The 13735-nt window shown below is 38.0% G+C and overlaps 1 protein-coding gene across 4 annotated transcripts in view; it reads right to left on the reverse strand.

Moving 5' to 3' along the window:
* Window positions 1-4596: 4596 nt before the first annotated feature.
* RBBP6 (RB binding protein 6, ubiquitin ligase) overlaps window positions 4597-13735 on the reverse strand; it is a 31169-nt gene continuing 22030 nt past the window's right edge. For 3 of the 4 annotated variants that reach the window (XM_072753675.1, XM_025983789.2, XM_072753676.1), the window contains 6 exons: window positions 13647-13701; window positions 12138-12206; window positions 9953-10315; window positions 9561-9662; window positions 6948-8711; window positions 4597-6585 (listed from right to left, as the gene is read on the reverse strand). In XM_072753675.1, the coding sequence (XP_072609776.1) occupies window positions 5016-6585; window positions 6948-8711; window positions 9561-9662; window positions 9953-10315; window positions 12138-12206; window positions 13647-13701 (3923 nt within the window). In that variant the 3' untranslated portion in view covers window positions 4597-5015. The remainder of the gene's footprint in view (window positions 6586-6947; window positions 8712-9560; window positions 9663-9952; window positions 10316-12137; window positions 12207-13646; window positions 13702-13735) is intronic. The other variant, XM_025983790.2, reaches the window with a different exon arrangement.

Consider the following 13735-nt stretch of genomic DNA (forward strand, 5'->3'; position numbering starts at 1 on the left):
ATGTGATGTATTCTGAGGGAAATGCAATAAAACTTATGAAGACTGAGGCTCTACCATAGTGAGATCTGAAGAGAAAAATCAGCACTAGGAATAGACGTCAGGGAATCAGAAAGGGGCAGACCAAAATAAACCACATCTGGGGCGCCTGGGTGGCTCAGTGGGTTAAGTGACTGCCTTCGGCTCAGGTCATGATCTCTGGTGAGCCCCACATCAGGCTCCTTGCTCAGTGGAGAGCCTGCTTCTCCCTTTCCCTCTGCCCCTCTGTTTGTGCTCTTCCACGCTGTCAAATAAATAAACTCTAAAAATCCTAAAGATAAACCACATCTCACAAGTATTATCACAGAAATATTGGGGAAGGTCTGTTTCCAGTTGACTGGTCAGTTTGAAAAACAAATATCTATTATTAAAGAGAAGCTGATCCCAGAAAAAGGAAAACTGACTTGGGTTATGTAGTAAAATGAAATTGTGGATAAATGGATTTAATTCATCTAGAATTTTAAGGTGTGAAAATTTTTTCTCTAAATGGTAATCCAGTTCTCTCAAAGCTACTTACTGAAAAATTGACCTTTTTCACATTTATTTATGCTGAAACTATTAAGTACTTTTTTATTCGGGCCAATTTCCAAGCTTCATTCAACTTCACTGTTTGTCTACCAGTTCCAGTACCAACACTATCATGATTCAAAAATTGTGTATCTTTGGTTTTTCACTTCCACCTGTAATAGCCAGGTGAGTGAGGGCTCTCTGGTCTGACCTCCTTCCTGGTGATGAGACCACATACAGCAAATCTATTTTTGGATGGAACCTTCCCCTAGCGCCATCAACATTGTAGCCTATGCTTCAGGTTTCCTTTGTGCAATTTCCATCATATTAAAATGGCCACAAAGGTAGTATTCCTCATATGCTCCATAACCTACCATTGTCCCTCCAGATTATGAGGCATTCATAATGCCCAAGATCTTCTATTTGCACTTCCCAAGAGGCCATCTGCTTTCTCAAGGAAGAGAATTCTGGGGATCTGTCTTTAGTTTTTTTTTTTTTTTTTTTTAAGATTTTATTTATTTATGAGAGACACAGAGAGACAGAGGCAGAGACAGAGGCAGAGGGAGAGGCAGGCTCCATGCAGGGACCCGGATGTGGGACTCAATCCTGGAACTCCAGATCAGGCCCTGGGCTGAAGGCGGCGCTAAACCACTGAGCCACCCGGGCTGCCCCTGTCTTTAGTTCTTTAAAAACAAAAACACAACTTTTAAAATGTGGCATTGTGGCAAAATCCCACATTTCTGGCTGTCTGCCCCTTCCATCCTTTCCCTGGGTTCTAGCACTGATACAGTTTCCTCCTAAGATCACTTCTCATCCAACTTGTTTTCATTTAAGTTTTAGGATATGAAAAGGTATCAGTCCACCAGATATACTTACAGGTCATTAAGCCAAGGCTAAAACATATTTATAGATAATTATCAAAATTTTAAGGTTGAGGTTTCTACAAAAAGACACTATTTTGAATTCTAAAGGTATGTCCATTCTTTTACTAGCATCTCTTACTACGTTAGACTTTAAAATGAAAAAAAATGAGTAAGATCCACCCTGGCCAAACAGCTTCATAGCAAATTACTAAAGAGCCACATTCTGAGTGGAAAAGCAAGATTTTGGTGTTTGTTCTAAAATGGGATCACTGTCCACTCACCATTAGTTTTTCTGAACTGTATAAATTAGCAATAGCTGTTCTTTAAAAGTCCTTTTAACACAACCTTAAAAATCTCAGAAGCCTGTAACAAAGAGAAGCCTTGATGAGTTTATACTGCATTAATGAAAAGGATTCTCATGAAATCTCTGAACATTCCCGGTAACCCCATTTTCCATGTGTGCTGAACTGTTATTTACATATAGCAGTGCCACATGACTCTAAGAATTTAAGTGGCTTACTTTATTGAATTTGTCATCATTTGCAATTCTTAAAATTAATGAAAAATGTTAATGCCAAAAGGACATGTTTGATACACAAAGAGAAAGCACACTATATTTACATCTCTATGTATTAGTGAGGCCTTGTTAAAATAAGAGACCAGCTGAAATTGGCTTACACAAATAGCTGCAGTATAAAAGGGCTTAGAGAAGAGCTTGCTCCAAACCAGGTTTGCTCTGTGCAATTTTGTACAGTAAGAACAGAGTTCTTTAGAGGAGTTAAAGACAGGAAAGAAGTGGACAAGACAGAAGGGGACATTTGCACAAATTGGGATGAATAAACCATTAACTAGCTTTCTAACTCTGAAATCTCAGGCTTAAAAATTCTGGAGGGGATTTAGCACTCTTCATTTGGCATGCTGAGACCAGCAAAGGAGTTATTCTTAGGCCCCTGATGGTAAGACTTTGCAATATCTTTGGCACACTGGAGCAGCTGATTATTGGAAGGATACTATCTTCCAAATCTATAGTAGCTCAAAAATTATTTTCCTCCCTTAAAAATGTTGACATATCACTGGTTTCCAGGAAGTTTGCAAAATTTAACTTCAAGCTAAAAAAAGTAATTTCATCTTATCAATTCAAACATTACGTGCAAGGTGTGGTTTGGCTTCTGGAATATAAACTCCACATTTCCTTTTGAGGCTCTCAGTCCAGTGAGGAAGACAACCAAAGCCCACAGGAAATAACTGAAGTGTCTCCACAGCATATCCAATGATGCTATGCCATCTTGGGTGTATATGGGGATGCTCAAGCAGGCACTATGAAGGAATAGTTAAAAAAAAAAAAAAAGGCAAACTAACTCTTGAATGATGGGTAGGAAACTGTGAGACAGGCAGAGGAGGAAGAAAAGTTCAGCCCTATGAAAGCAGCCAAGTGTGAAAGACATGGAGATGTAACATGGCCTTTCTGGGGTCCAGCAAAAACAAGTTGAGTCTTACACGTTATCTCATTCCTCTACATGCAGGGGTGAGTTGGACTGGTTAGGCACCGAGGGTTGAGTATCTAGGCTGGACTGACCCTTCATAGGTAGTGGCATTTCCTGCTCAAAGTAGTATTGGACAAAAAAAAAAAAAAAAAAAAAAGTAGTATTGGACATCAAAAGCCATTAGAATCTTTAAGGATCAAATAAATACAAGCACCTAGCACAGTGCTGGACATGTATTTAACATTTCTTTCAAGTCTTGAATTTCATTAGGCAGCACCCTTATTTAGGCTTGGGAATTAAGCTGTTTAGGTACAGGAAGATGGGTAAGGGGGAGGTTTGGGAGGGGTAGGGGGTCATGTGGTAGAAATGATGGGATCCAGGCAATCATAGGAAGGAAAGACAGCAGAAAGAGAGAGGAGTTAAAATCTCAGGCTTAAGTAAGGTCAGTAGAGGATGGAGCTAGAAGACCAGGCTGCAGATGAAAGATTGGTTTAAACTTAAGAGCGGAGTGGCCCCAGAACTCCAGAAAACTGTCTTGGAGTGGACCACAGTTAAGGGGAAGATCAGCTGAGGTTAAAATGAAAGACCAGGAGCCTACTTAGGTAAGGAAACTGACCTCACCTGATGGAAGTTTGAGTCCTGGGTGCTAAAATCCTCAGTGGATGTGAGAAATACAATCTAGATCTGGGGACCTGACTAGTAAGAATTAAGAGGGTAGCCAAGCTGGAATACCTGAAAAGTAGTAGTAATTATTTGGGTAGGGTGGGCTGTGGCTGGGAGTGGGTGGAAGACACCTTCCTCCCTAGTGACAGAGCCCTTTTAAAGTTGCTTTCATTTAACTTAACAAACTTACTTTTGACAAACATGCAATAATCTTAACTCAGTCCTGAATGGCTTTGATGCTGTCAATATTTGTGATGCTCGTTTCTTTCTTCAAATATTAAATGTTGCATTAAAAACACAATGAAGTATGTTTGCATTCTGTCCACACGGCCCAGTCTGGAAATCCTGACAAGGCACGGTCACAGGAGTTTAATAGAAGCAAGCTACTGCTAATGTACCATCCAAGGGCACTCTAGGACCACCCTCAGACTGGAGCTGGTCTCTTTTCCTCCTCCTAGCAGTTGTAGTCTTGACCCATTTATACTGCCATGTTTCTGAAGCACCATTCTTACCCTAACTCCCTAAAACCTGTCAAAAGCTTTTCGTTGCCTAGGATACTTCTTGAACCACAGCCACAAAGGAAGAGCCCATCATAGTCCAACCTCGTGCTCCTAGACCTGCTGCTCTTGCTTTTGTCAATCGGGCAGACCAGACAGGCCACAGATACCCACTGGTGGGTGCTAGTTAGCTGACACTTTATCAAGGAATTTAACACTTGTTTATCAGGGTTTCAAGAAAAATACAGGACCATAAATCACAATTCCTCACCACTAAAACTCAAGTCCAAACTTCTAATTACTATATATGTTTAGGACCCTTTTAGATTTTTTTCCCCCCCAACCAGGTCTCCATTTATCCTGATTTCTTATTTCTGGTCACCTACTACCAGCCCACTGATCAAAGTCTAGGATCTACCATGTTTACCTCGTAGTTTTGTATATTTGGTACAGCTTATATTACAGGCTCAAAGGATATTCCAAATAAGAAAATGGAAGGGGGAAGAGACATGAAATACTTCCTTCAAATAACACAAATATTCGACATTTGAAAAGTTTACTGAAAACTTTTATTGTAATCAAAAAGTGACATAACGGGGTTGTAATGAATTCAGCAAATCATTCTGCTGATATTTTAGAACTGATACCAGCTTTTGCCAGGCAATTAAAAAAATTCAAATGTGAAAATTTCACAGTACAGTAAACTCCACCCCAACTAATTAATGGTGGTTAAAAATAATAGGCCCTAGCAAAACCTCTCATGTTACATGGTCACAACTCACAATTCTGTACAAAAGTTCGTGTTATAAAGCTCTGATGTAAAAATCAAATAATCAAGCAGCAATATTTTAAGTGCAGCACAGGGTCTTCCATATCATTATTTACAAGGCTTGAATCTCTTTACATTATAACAAAATTTAATACAGATGACTTAGTAATTAAGTCAATTTTTAAAATCTGTCCTTCTATACAGGGACAGATTTCACTTTTTGGTCATCCTTCTCCTTCTCCTTTTCTTTATCTTTGCTCTTCTTTGACTTCTTTTTCTTGTGTTTGTGTTTTTGGCTTTTTTCCAATTCTACTTCGGTGCCTGCATGCTTCTTATGCTTCTTATGTTTTTTATGTTTCTTGTGCTTTTTCTTTTCCTTCTTCTTCTTCTTCTTTTTGCTGTCCTGACTCTCTGCAGAGCTGGCACTACTGCTGTGGCTTCGGGTTTGGCTTCCAGAAGGGCTATGACTTCTACTTGGACTAACACTAGGGCTGCTCTGACTCTGGCTCCTGGCTGTGCCTATCTGGACACTTGCTGCCGTGTCCAGGCTGTCTTTTGTTTTCTCCACGACTTTATCTTTCAGTTCCTTAGAAACTTTTCCTGAAGTCTCCTCCTCTTTTACAGACACATTGCTTTCACTGTCACTTTCATTATAGTCTGGTTCAAAAGCAGCTTCATCAGTTTCTCTAGTTAAGTCAGAGGAAAGTCGAGAGGAGTGACTTAACTGCTGTTTCGGCTTGACAGCATTCTTGTCAGTCTGCCCAGGAACTTGCTCTTTTTCAATCTGTGGGTCTGGTGGGTTAAGCACATATTGTAATTTATTGCCACTTGATTCTTTATTGTTCCTTGCTTCTAACACGTGCTTCTCACGATCTTTACAAGGATTTTTATCTATAGGTTTTATTTCTTCACTTGGGCGTTTAGTATCATAAGTAGCTTTGTGATCATGAGGTTTTTTGTCTCTTGAGGGACTGGAACTGCTCTTTTTGGAATCTCCTGTTCCTTTTTTGGGCAAATCTCTCTCCTCTCTTGGCTTAGTTTTCTGTCCAGATGCAGAATCTTTACTTCGAGGAGGAGAGTCTTTCCTTCTTGTTAATTCATTCCTTTCATCTCTACGTTTGGAACTGGAGTACTCTCTGTTGTCGTAGTCAGTTTTTTTGTCTCTGTTGGGGGTAAAGTCTTTAGTTGAGGAACTTCGAACTGAATCATGCTTATCTGAAGTTCTTGTCTCTTTGGAAGATTGAGACAGACTTTTAAAATTCCCTTGTTCACTTAGACGGTCCAAGTTACTATCTTTCTCCGGCTGAGCACTGTTCTTCCTCTTTTCAGGGTTTTCCTTCTCTGAAACTGAATGATCTCGATCTTTGGTCTTTCCCTTTTCACTGGAGGCAGAATTTTTTGAACTTTTGATCTCATGCTGTATAAGTTCATGGCTCACTTCCTTGGTGAGTTTCTGAATTTTCTCTGATGACTCACTTTCTTTTTCAGTATACTTGACTGTATTTAATGGTTTAGTGCTAACATTTTTAATAACACTGGCAGGTTTTCCTACATTTGATATAGGCTGTGTGGTCTTAACATCTTCTTCTTCAGATTCAAAGTCATCTTTATCCCATTTGGACTGAGGAACCTGAATCATAATAATAACATCTTCAGCAGGAGCTGTATTGTCGTTATTATATTCTTCCATAGTTTTAATGACAGTTCGTTTTGTATCTGTTTTTTCTTCAGATTTCCGCACAGGACTGCCTCCCGTTGAGCTCGTACTAAAAACAATTAAAATATTGTTAAATAATGAAGAATTTAATGAAGAATTTACTTTTACTGAACATTGGTTAAGTATAATAAGGCTAACTTAAACATAAATGTCCTTTTAACTCTCAAAGCCATTGGCGCTACTCTAATAGAGATTAAATGATTCAAATGCAGGACTGCATAAAAACAAATGTGGCTCACCCACAAACTGATTTACAATCTTCAACTCCTTTCATTAAAGACCAGTCTAACCAGTAAACCAGTCTAACCCCTTCTTAATTAACAGACACTTTAAAAGTACAAGCATGGATAAAATTAAAGAATATTCTCCCCCAAAACAAACATCTACATCCAACTACCCATAATCAGATACCTGGTGTAATCCACAAGCGTTGAGCTGGATCCCTCAGCTCCAGCTACTTTTCGTCTGACCTTTCCTTTCACTTTTTCTTGTTTAACTTTGCTTGATGTCGACTCTAATTTTTCAGAGGGTTCTTTTGTATTAGATACATTTTCTGTACTTCCAATTTTTTTACCAGTTTCTCTGTTGAGCTTGATTTTTTTGGCTGGGGCAGTTGAGGATGATGAAATCTTGTCCTTCTCAGGGGTCCTATCCATCTTTTCAATATCTGGTTCCATTTTGCGCTTTGGTGATGGTTTCACTATTTCAGTTACTTCTAGTTTAGAGATTTTCATTGAAGAGGACTCAAAATCTTTATCTACACTTTTTTCTTCGGTTTTTCTTTTTCTTTTTTCTCCCTTGCTGTCAGGTGGCTTACTTTTCTCACTAGGCTTCTTGGCCTTTTCTTCCTTATTTGTTAATTTTTCTGATTTGACATCTTTGGAATAATCCTTCTTCACTTTTTCCTCTTTGACTGGTTTTGTCTCCTGGTGTTCCTTTGCTGACTTAGAGTGAGCTTTCCTGGGGGTACCAATGATCTTTTCATCTTTTTGGGAGGAAGATGATGACTTAGCATTGTCAGTCTTTGGAGTCTCCTCTTTGGCTTTTTTAAGTGGAGGTTCAGATCGAGGAGATTTTTCACGCTCTCCATCTAGTTTTTCTTGAGGTCCCTTAGCAGGTTTTGCAATGTTTTCTTTTTTGGACACTGTAGACCCATCATTTTTCCGTTTGGTCTTGTCACCTTTTGCTTTTGGTTTGTCTTTCTCCCTCTTGTCTTTTTCAGACACTGATTTAAAAGTGATAGATTCTGCATCCATTGGTTCATCTCTAACAGGTGTAGCATCATCTCGACTTGGGAGAACAAACAATGAGTCTGTTTTATTTTCTTCACCACTTGTAGGTTCTCTCGATTTCCTAGAAGTTTCTAACAACTCAGGGTTTAGAAAACCTTCACTTTCCTCCCCCTTTCTTCTTTTCCTATGTTTCTTATGTTTGTTTCCTTTACCATCTCCAGGAGCATTTTCACTCTCCTTCTCTTTCGACTTTGTGTTGTCCTTCTGATTGTGACTGTCTCTTGTTGAAAGCTTTTCTGGATAGTTGCCACCTAAGTTTCGACTTCTATGACTTTGTCCACCAGCATAATCTTCTCTGCGGCCTCTTGTGAAGGGAGAATTCCTGATATTAAGAGGCAAAAACCTCTCTGGAGAAAAGTTCTCTCTATTTGCTGATGGTCTAGGCTGTGCTCCAGTAGCATAACCTATTTTATAATACTTTTCATACCACTCTCTATATTTTCTCTCCCATTCTCGGTAACGCTCTTTTTCAAATGGGTCTCTAAAATCAACACTCCTCCCATAATAAGCTTTCATGTCATAAGGTGGCGGAACTTCTCTGTATCTATTAAAATATTCACGTTCTGTTTCCCCTTGAGGCACATTACGTTTATTGGGAGACTGTCCCCTAAATGCTTGAGGAGATCTTGACCGTGAATGATATCGTCTATATGGGGGTGACCTTGACCTAGATCGATGATATCCATGAGATCTAGACCGTGAACGGTAATTTCTGCTCTTGCCTCTGCCTCTTCTGGGGTATGGAGGCGATCGTGAATAGGAACGAGAGTGTGAGCGGCTAAATGATCGAGAATAAGAACGTGAACGTGTTGAACCAGATCTTGACTTAGAATAAGTATAGGAACTTCTTGAATATGATGAACCACTATAAGGAGATTTAGACCTAAAAACAAAAACAAAACAATAATTGATAGTTGAGAAATACATACAAAATAAAATACAGATTCAGACTCTAGCATGCTCTCCTCACGGTTCCATCTTTTATATCAAATTTCATCTTAGATGATTAAAGAGGCACAGTGACCTCTACTGGAATGGAATAAAGTACACAAAGATCAGAGCAATCACTTGTTACAAAACAAAAGTGAAATCTTGACAATTAGAGTGAAGCGCATTAATGTACCGTGAGTTATATGAGCTAATTAAGTTAACACTAAACAAAATGCCAATTAAATTTAACTTCCTATCTGGTTATTTAAGTAGGAGTAATTTCTTTGTCCTACGTCGGCCAATAGTCTAGCTTTGAAAGGAACCACATTTTCAAATGTAAGCTTAAAAAATAAGTCTTTTAAACAAACTTCCAGGGAATTTTTATAATTCAGTTTTTCTACTGATAAAGCAATTTGTAGTCTACCACTACTTCATTAATTATACAGGTTAATGTTCCAGCAAGAAGCTGTAGCCTCAAGTAAAAGGGTCCTCAGAATTGTTCTTCAGCTATTCTTCTATTTCTCTCCTTCCACAAACATTTCCCAATTATTTCACACTACAAATAACTTCAAGGGACAAGGGCAATTTAATCCCCGTAACTGCTAGTTCTACACAATAGAATTTACATTGAGACATTATTTCAATAAACAGATATTGGGAAATAAGCTACATGTCCATTTCTATAAACCTAGACCGAATCAGAAAAATTCCGTAAGTGCAATGTTATTTATATCCATAGCTAATCCCTGGATATTCAAAGTCCCATTTGTAATTCTGTTGTGAAGGCTTGCAAAACACTAACCTGGAAAATGAGCGCCTACGCTCCTTTTGAATCTTTTTGTATTCCATCAATTCCTTAGCAAAATCATTTGTAAACTCATCTAGCTTGGACTTTTTCTTTTCCCTAGTAAAATAAAGTTAAAGAGTGAAAGTTAACAAAAACCATTTAAGAAAACTAACAAGACAAATGTAATTAGATCATGAATGAAATGAATGAAATTGCCATTAGTTTTCCATTTTAAAACTATAAATAACTAGGAATCCCTGAGGAAGTTGCTTGTATGGCTTTGGTTCAGTTTTTAGGTGATTTTTCTTGTACTAACTGGAAACACTAGAAAATGTTTCCAAAGATACCTGGCTTAATGTTACATCAGAAAATGAAAGTGTATGAAAATTTCAAATTAAAACACTCACTCTTCTTTTAGCCGTCGTTGTTCTCTATAGAATTCTTCCCTGGACAACGGGGGTGCTTGTGTTGTTGGGATGGTATTTGAGTGAGCTGTCTGCACTCCCGACGATACCCAAGATGTCGATAAATTGGCCGGAGCTGGAGGAAAGCCTGGAGGAGGGACACTATAGCCAGCAGGTGGCGGCTGGCCAGGAGGAAACTGAGGAGAGAACTGTGGAGGAGGCACACCTGGAGGGAGAGGAAGTGTATGGGGTGGGGGCGGGTACAAAGGAGGGGGTGGCACAGGCACAAAAACTGGAGTTGCTGGTAGCGATGGGCCTTGAGTTCTCTGTGATCTTTCGCTGTGGTGTCGTCCACGGTTTATACTTCTGGAGAAATAAATTCCGAGATATTATTCCTTCAAACTAAAATCACCCAAGACAAGTAAGCTTGTCTTTTCTATTCATAATTATCTTTAAACTTACAAAAGGTGGAATATAACCAACTGTTCAAATAAGCATAGGAACACTTATTTATATGTAAATATAATTTTAAAGGCCACTTGAGAACCTAGATGATACAAGTTTACAGGGCCTTCTCTCTATGGAGATGCTATATTTATAAGTTCTCTTGTGACTTCCTAATCTGTGCTTTAAAAGAACTGACAATGTTAATGCCTCTCTGACACAGGCCTCCCCCAAATGCCTTCCAGACCAAAATCTTCAATGAAGAAAAACCACTTCCTGTAATCTTTTGAGGTAGGAAGTGTATAAATAAGTGATCTTTCTTAGGTACTAGTACCTAAGTATTTTTGACATTTTACATCATTTTATTTTTCTGACAGAAAAACATTTCTCTGTCATTAAAATATTTCTGGCTTCATTGCTTTTGGTTTTTAAAGATTGTATTTATTTATTCATGAGAGACACAGAGAAGCAGAGACACAGGCAGACAGAGAAGCAGGCTCTCTACAGGGAAGCTTGATGTGGGACTTGATCCAGGACTCCAGGATTATGCTCTGAGCCGAAGGCAGCGCTCAACCACTGAGACACCCAGGTGTCCTGAACAGGTTTTTGTTTTTGTATTTAAAGTACTTTTTTTTGGTTTTGTTTTTGCAATTAAAGTACTTATTTGTTACGTTTTTTTTAAAAAAATTGAAGTATAGCTGACACACAAGGTTACATTATTTTCAGGTGTGTAACACAGCAATTAAGTCTACACCTGATGTGAGGCTCACAATGTAACTACTATCTGTCAACCATATCACACTATCAGAATACCATTGATTATATTCCCTATGTTCTTCCTTTCATCCTCAAGAAAATAAGTACTACTGTTAACATTTGTAATTAACTAAATATCAGTGTTTTCTTTTAAAGAGTTGGGTGAAAGTAACAGTACTGACCAGTTTCTGATTGGTTCCTCATCAAAGAAATAGTGGCTTCTTAAAAAAAATGGGCTTATTTCTGTTAAGCTTAAACGTTCTTTAATTTATAGATAAATGGCACAGAATAGCAGGGGTTTAGATTTTAACCCTCTTTTCACAGCCTAAATTAGTAAATATTATCTTCTATTAGCATGTGATCTAGTAACAAAGCTCTTAGCAATTCTCAATGAAGCCCTAGAAAATATCCTTAATATTCTTGCTAGAGAGTTAATTTGGAGGCTCTTTACCCTGGTGGTGAGTGTGACCTACATAATAAGACCTAGGGCTTACTTCACAGACTAACATTGCTCTTGCCTGTCCAGGGCAAGAGCCCCGAACAATCTCTTGGTTTCTTCTTTTGGAAAAGAGAAAGTGGGAGAAGATTCAGACAATGGAGTCTAGAAGAGAAATAAATGCAATTCTTCTTCATGTTTGGTAGGTGAGCTAGTTAACTTTCATCTTAAACTGGCACTTAAATATTTTCTGGGCCTTAAGGACTTCCTTCTATCCTCAAAAGAGTAAATGTAAGCTAATACTCTCCTGTGTGCTGGGGCAAAGTAGTCATTGGGAAGGAGTATTAAAGATGTAGCCCCAAACCATCATTTAAAAGATTAAATGTAATCTGTTTTTCTCTAGGCCTCAGGGGCAACTCCTGAGGACTTAAGTAAGATAAGCATAAACCAAATGACCTCCCTTCCCAGCCACTGGAGAGCTTTAATTTCTTTGTGTTGTATTTTTTGGCATATCATCAGATTACAGTTTTCCAAGATTTTTAACAAGCCTACCTATAGCAGCTCCTTTCCCCTCTTCTAATTTGCTGTGGTGGAGAAACCAGATATCCAAGCTTATTGGAACTGTTGGAAAGAAAGATAAAGTGGGCTTGAGTGAAACACACAATCTCTCTTAGTGCACAGACTTTAAGACATATATTTTAACTATTCTAGAAACGTTTTCCTCTCCCTGACCTCTATTCTGAAATTTGTTCCAGATAGAGAAGATACGGGCAAGTATTACATTTAAACTATTTTTTTCTGATTATTTTGACATTAAACCTCAATGCACAAAACTTCTGCAATACTGCATTCCATTTAGCATTCTACAAGTAACTGTGAATTTATGTTACAGAAGAGAAATAAAGCCCGCTTATCTGCCAGGCACTGTGCAGGTGAGGTGAGGAACTAGCACCATTCCAATTCTACAGATGAGGCAATGGAGCTGAGGAGTAAAACTGTATGCCCAAGATTATGTAGCTGTTAAATGCAGGGGCTAAGATTCTAACGTGGGACTACCTGTCTCCAAATCCTGTATTCCTTCCACTGACACCATCTGCTAAGTCTCTCAACATGGCATATTTTTTAAAACAAAAAATTTCACTTATCTCTCAAACAAAAAGATCAAAGTTTAAGAATATAAGCCAGCTTATATAAATATAAAAACGGGTTTATATAGATTATAGAAACAAAAAGGACTATACATAGAAAGACCATAAACAAACAAATATATGAATTTTTAATGCCATAGGCCATTTTACAAAGATCAAAATTCTTTGTATTTCACAGGACAGAAAATCATACCCTACAGATTTTAATATGTAATAAAATATCACCAACAGACTATTTTCTTTTTCAGACTATTTTCAAAATGAGAAATTCTGTTTTTGGTAGCCTCAATATCTGTTTACTCAAATCAAATTTTTAAAATCCATATTAAGGCTAGGAAAAAGTTTAATTTATTTACACCATAAGTGATTCAGTATGTAAAATAAAAAAATATTTTCAATTACTTATCTATTCCCTAAATGAATATATAACTGAAGAGACAACTTATCTATTCATTCCTATCAAGAACACCATTTGGTAAGACATGAAAGTGAAAAGAACAGATAAGAATTTACATTTTACCATTTTAAGAAGAATTACTCTTTTTTTAAAGATTATTTTTCATGAGAGACACAGAGAGAGAGAGAGACAGGGGCAGAGACACAGGCAAAGGGAGAAGCAGGCGCCATGCAGGGAGCCTGACATGGGACTTGATCCCAGGTCTCCAGCATCAGGCCCTGGGCTGAAGGCGGCACTAATCTGCTGAACCACCCAGGCCGCCCAGATTTACTCATTCTTTTAGGAAATAGTTCTTCACATAATCTTGGATTTGTGACACTAAACAAAAACTATGTTAACAGGGCATTTACAAAAGAGGAGTTTATAATAAAAAATAACAAGAAACACACTAGATTCTAATTTCTATTATCTAGTTCAAAAGCAATCATCTGGAGATTATTTTAAACATGTACTTACTGTTCCCAACCTGGTCGACCACCGCCTGGACGAGCAGTATTTATTCTTACTGGACCTTGGAATAAAAAACAATGTAAATATGAAACCAC

The sequence above is a fragment of the Vulpes vulpes genome, chromosome 3 (assembly GCF_048418805.1).
Source record: "Vulpes vulpes isolate BD-2025 chromosome 3, VulVul3, whole genome shotgun sequence".
In the NCBI taxonomy this organism is placed as follows: Eukaryota; Metazoa; Chordata; class Mammalia; order Carnivora; family Canidae; genus Vulpes; species Vulpes vulpes.